Raw genomic sequence first — 6,085 nt, 5'->3', positions numbered from 1 at the left:
CTGTCATTTTCCAGGACTAGCTGCAACAGAGAGACATATTTATGTGTTTTAATTTTGTGGAGCATAAACTATTTTGTTTGTATGTTGAATATTTATTAATGGGATTTTTTTCAGGTTTTATGGAGGGACTAAATCATTAAAAGCTAGGGTGTCTTCAGCTGTGATGCAAAAGAACGAAGTCTATGGTTGGTTAAGCAAGGTAAATGTATTTAGGGGCTTTCTTTATTATGTATGCTTAGTTTCAAAACTTATTTTATTTGCTGAATTAAAGCAAAATGGATTAGACACAAGTAAATCCTACTTATGAAGTTTTCTCCATAATACAGTATAAAATTACAATAATAGTATAATATAATGGACCTGCATATAAAGTAAACAGTTTATAGAATATAATACTAGCTTTCATTAGTAAAAAGAGGAGAGAGAATTTAAAGAGAAATAGAAAGTTTGAAAAGTCGTACAATTCTGTGTATAAATGTGGTTATTTTACTCCCCTGACACCATACAACAATAGGTTTTGTCATGTTCCTTACATTTTCTACCTTATTTTCAGAAGAAAAAATGCCATTTGCCAGTGTAATAAAAAGAATAACTAATACAAAAATTCAAATAGAGAAAAATATTCAACTCATGACCAAACAACACTAATAATTAACTCATGCACTACATACCTTCCGTTCGTGAATTGATGTGTAGTTATTCTATAATTAGATCTTTTTTGAGATCTTTTTCTTTCAGATATGTACTTTTTTCTCTACATTCTAAATTTTATATCTATAAAGTAAATGAATCATTCAAAATAGTTCAAGTTAATACATTTCATGCAAATGTCTCCATTCTTTTCAGGTGAATAAGAAGTCTCAACTCTCTCCTGGACATTTAACCATACTTCATGGAATTCGAAAGGATCGAAGGAGTAAACAGATTAGAAAAACACAGTCAACTACTAATTTCAAAAGAAAAAGACTCACAATAAAGGTAGGCCTTTTTTTTGGTGTTAGTCATCCAAGTCAAACAAATTATTCCATAATTATAAAAGCAATAAATAGAAAATCAGAGGAGGATCACCTTATTTTGTACTTCTATCCTAGCAATGGAAGTATGGAATATTTCTGTAAAAAGAAAAGTGAATGGAAATGGAAATGTGGAATGTGTAAAGGAGACAAGAACCCAACAAGGTAGTGAAAATAGACATACAGCCCAGGACAACCAATGGGTCTTCAACTAACAGTGTGGAATCCTCATATCCAGGAGAAGCCTTAAGCCTTCAAGTTTATCAACATTTTAGTTGATAACCCACAGAAGGAGAATTCTCTGGCTCTTAATTTTGAATCGAAGGAGACATTTGTTCTAATGTACAAAAGTTTAACATTAAATGTTTCAACATAGAATAGCAGTTGTTCTAAAGATCCCATTGTGCATTTGCATCTGAATCACTTCTTCCCTAATTGTTCTTAACTTTTTTTGTATTGTTTCTAGTCCAAGAACTTAAAAGATAATCAGCGAGAATCAGTGAAAGAGGGAGACACCTATGGAGGAGAAATAGAAGTGCAAGAACATATTGACACAGAAACTATTCCATCAAAGATGAAGTTTGAAGGAGAAGAATCAGTAGTAGTTTTTGATTTAGAAACAACAGGTAAGTGTAAACAAACAATTTGAATCACAGATATCAGGCTAAAAAAATTGCACACAAGACACATGATTTGCCTACTCATTAGTGATTCTTTAATCAAATATTGATGCTTGGAATAAGGTTACTATGACCTTAAAACTTACATTGTTATTGGAAGTAAGTGAAATAAGCTTACAATGTAATTGTAACTCCGTGAAATAAATGAAAGTGACATAACATTAAGCATAGTAAACATCCATTCTGTGGTATTTACAAAACTTGTATTGGGAAAACTTCAATAATAGTCTTGGAATAAAGTGATATATACTGATGTTTGTTGGGAGTTATGCCCCTTACATCATGACAAATAAAATTGACATGGATTACAGTTTGACAGCATACACTATAGGCGATGATTTAAATTTTGTTTTATTCCTGATGTACTTGATAGGTAAAATTAAGTTAGATGAAAATTAAATCGCAATTTAATGTTCATGTGAAAATAGGGTGGACTGCTAAAATTGAAACAGTTTTTCTTGTAATCAAGAAATTTGACTCCCATTAATTTGGATGCTCTTTTCAAGAATAAGTTTTCAAAGAGGCCACCATTTAATACTTGCTGCCGCTTAAATTTATAAAATGAATAAGACAAAGACAGTATTTAAAGCAGAATTTAACCAAACTTGATATGGAACAAGTCATCTCACATTTCGGGAAAGATAAATTTTAATTATTATTGCAATTTTTGTTCCAGGATTATCAAGGAAGTCTGATATAATTCAGCTGGCTGCATTTGATGGAACCACTGTATTTAATGAGTATGTATCACCTAGGGAGGTTATTTCACCCAAATCGTCAGAAATAACAGGATTGACTTTTGATTTTTCTTGTCACCAGATGTACCATCATGGTAAACCAGTTAAAAGCAGAGATATTCAGATTGTATTACTGGAATTCATTGATTTTATCAGCAAAAAGAAGAAACCAATTCTTTTCGGTCATAACATTGCTTTGTTTGAAATTCCCATATTGATGAACTAACTACGTCAGCACAGTCCTCTTTCGGAATTTATGTTACATCTCTATGGGTGCATTGATACAATAAAATTGGCAAGAAGGAAATTCAAAACTAAAGACATAGGAAATCATAAACAACAAACATTGGTCACAAAATTACTTATAGGTACAATATGATGCTCACAATGCATGTGCTGATGTCACAAGTCTATTTCAACTTCTTGAGCACTTTGAATATTCAGAAAAGGATGTTTTTCCATTCAATTCAGCTTTGCTAATAGATTCTTACATTCCATTGATCAGGGCCTCACACATCACCAAGCTTACAGCTAGACGTTTAGCACACTGTGGACTTTGTCTGAAACATCTACAGTTAGCATTTAACAGAGACAGCGAAAATGACCTCAAATCTATTTTGTTAGAGCATGGCTTTAATGCCAAAACAGTCACATCTTTTACTAAATATTTTACATGTACTGAGGAATAACTTGTTATAGATGTAATACCACTAAATCATAGAAAGTTACATCCAGTTGCATAGGAAAATTTTATTGGTTAATATCCAGTGATGGTTAGTTTCTTACATGCAATGCAATGTACAGTGACATTTTTTTCTATAGTACTAGTACATGCAGTACTGGACAGGATACAACCTTACTCAGGCTGAATATGGAAAAAGAACATGTGGTATGATTGCCAATGACACAACTCTCTACAAGATAACAAAATGACACAAAAAAATAACAACTTAATGTCACTGTACCGCTTTCAACATTAAGCAAATCCCATACCGCTGTCAGCTATAAAAAGGCCCCGAAATGTCAATGTAAGACAATTCAAAGGGGAAAGGTAACGGTCTAGTTTATGTACAAAAAATTATCGAGAAACCAATATGTACATGTAACACATAAACAAACTTCAACCACTGAATTAAAGGCTCCTGATTTAGAACAGGCACATACATACAGAATGTGTCCGAGAAAGTATATTTTATTTGAAACAAAATTAAATTATGTACAATTCTTTGAAAAGTGCAAATTTAACAAAGACTGTAGGGGAAAAATCAATGGTGGTATTACATCTATAGGTTACCAGATTGTATTGGCACAGCCATTTTATGAACATAACATGGTATTCAGAATTGAGATTATGGCTAATCGGGTCCATATGAGTGCATGTTATTTTTTATTAATAGAGTCTTTGTGCACTCTGCATTATACCAAAAGCCAAATAAATTATATTCTTCAGTTCTATAAATGGAACTGAGATATCTTTTCAATGCTAGGATGAGAAAAGGGGTTTTAAGTGTAAATTTGATAGACATGGGAGATAAGTACAAATAACTTTAAAAAAAGCAACACAAACATATATTTTTTGTACCAAATGATACTGACAGAATAACTTTTCTTTAATGCTAGCAAGGTTTTGTCAATAAAAACAACATTATAAAGTGAACTTTTTTGTATAAATAGATTATTAATACACAATATGTTTTTTGTGCAATGCCGGTACATATAATTTTAATTGGGAATCCCTGTCTGCTATTTGGTCCAATCAGCTTTTGGGTTTTCCCAGTTGCTGCTCGTGTGAAATTTCATTTACTAACTCCTTTTTCAAGATTATCCTAATTAACCAATCAAAATTAACACTGCATTTGAATTAACCAATCAGTGCTTAATTAACAGGGCTTTTGTTTTAGACACAAGCACATAATTATTCTGAAAGCAACGCTTGCTTTGAGCAGACATTCAAATTTTCTGGGAAATTATTTATTCCCACCCTCCGCTCCCTAGAGGGTAGTTTTTACCTTATTGCTATGTCATTTCAGCCTTTTATTAATATATATTGTTAATAAGTAGAGAAGTAATGTTGTCAAAAGAACTCACAGTTACTATGTACTTTGTGTTAGGAGTACCACAGATTTTCAACTGGAATTTGCTTTGTTTGTAATTATGTTTACTTGTATTGCTTTATTGATATGAAAAGAAAATATTAAACTGTGGTTCTTTGTCCCAAACCTGTGTTTGTTCAGTTTACACTTCTAACTAAGAACCGGTTAACATATCTTGGGCCCCTGACTGATCTCTGATTAGTGTAAAGCATGCTTCATTTGCACTGTATCTTTTCAGCGTTTGGTTCGGGCCCAAAACAGGAAAGCATATAAGTATTCGCAATATAGTCCCATTAATAGAATAAGGAGCAATATATGAAGGGGGGGGGGGGGGGGCTATAAGCTAGTAATGTGGATTAATTCTGTATCTTGGAAAAGGCTACCATTGTTGCCTATGGAGAAATTAATTGTTTATTACATTCAATATATAGAAGTAAGAACCACTAAGAATAAAAATATCAATTTTGCCACCACTTTAAAGTTAACAGTCATGAGTTGTCTGTTGTAATGTTGTCACTTTTTGGTATGTCTGAAAACTACTTCCTAATTGCTGGTACTTGTAACAATTAAGGTCAAATATTTTTTCTTACAGAAAATACTTGGCAGAATTAATGACTTCATTATTCATAATTGTCCAACCCCCTGAAAGTGATAAGTTGAAACGCGTAGTTACATTTTGGGTCTGTCCAACACCTTCTTCCTGTTGTCAATACTTTGAATTTTACAAGTGTGGGGTAGTCATAGCATTATCATGTGTGCAACGTATTGTCACCATAAGACCTGTGAAGAAAAATTGTTTATATGGAAATGACCCTGTCTGTTTGGTTGTTCCAGTTGTTCACATACTGTATTTAGTGAAATTTTCTATTCATTGATGTTGCTTCATTGGTGTTCGGTCTAAAATCAAATCATTTTCACCTTGAAGTCTTTGTTCAAGGTCAACAATACTATGGTCACTATGGTGCATGACACATCTTCATGAATTGATTTACCATCATACGAAATATCAAAGTGGCAGTTAAGCCTATATCAAAAGACAAAAGTTACAGTTCTAGAAAAAAAAAGAATCATTAAATTGACCTTGAGGTCAAAGTTCAAGGTCAAAAGTCACTATTCATGGTAGTAACACAACCTTTTGAGCTGAGCTACCCTTATACCATATATCAATAGCCTACATAAAAAGACAAAAATGTTACAACCAGAACCTGATCTGAACAGATGGACTTACAGACAGACTATACCCAAAGGGCATCTTCTTCTTTTTTTTTGGCAGGTCCATGATAAGGTTTTGTTTATTTTGAATGACTTACAGAACAAACTCCCTTCCACCATACTTTTTTCATCAATTTTATTACTGATTTATGACATTTTATCTATTAAATGGTATTTTAAGTCAATTTTCCAAATTTTGCCACTTTACTTCAATTATCAGTATAAGGTATAGACAATAAACGAGGTACGAAATGTATGTTCATATTATGCTGAAACAATGCTTAGGTAAAGACCTTCAAAATGCTTGTATTTAAAAAAAAATCTATTTGGTGTTTTTTTTTGTACAGGGT

General features: G+C 32.3%; 1 protein-coding gene across 1 annotated transcript; it reads left to right on the top strand.

Moving 5' to 3' along the window:
* The first annotated feature begins 880 nt into the window (after positions 1 to 880).
* On the top strand, positions 881 to 4,649 carry LOC143076739 (uncharacterized). The gene is made up of 3 exons (XM_076252596.1): positions 881 to 978; positions 1,480 to 1,639; positions 2,370 to 4,649. Exons 2-3 carry the CDS (start codon positions 1,588 to 1,590, stop codon positions 2,654 to 2,656), a joined length of 339 nt encoding a protein of 112 aa, XP_076108711.1. The 5' UTR covers positions 881 to 978; positions 1,480 to 1,587; the 3' UTR covers positions 2,657 to 4,649.
* Positions 4,650 to 6,085: the final 1,436 nt, after the last annotated feature.

This window comes from Mytilus galloprovincialis, chromosome 5, assembly GCF_965363235.1.
Source record: "Mytilus galloprovincialis chromosome 5, xbMytGall1.hap1.1, whole genome shotgun sequence".
Taxonomy (NCBI): Eukaryota; Metazoa; Mollusca; class Bivalvia; order Mytilida; family Mytilidae; genus Mytilus; species Mytilus galloprovincialis.
Note: the sequence above shows the minus strand (reverse complement) of the source record. Positions and strands in the feature narration are given on the sequence as shown.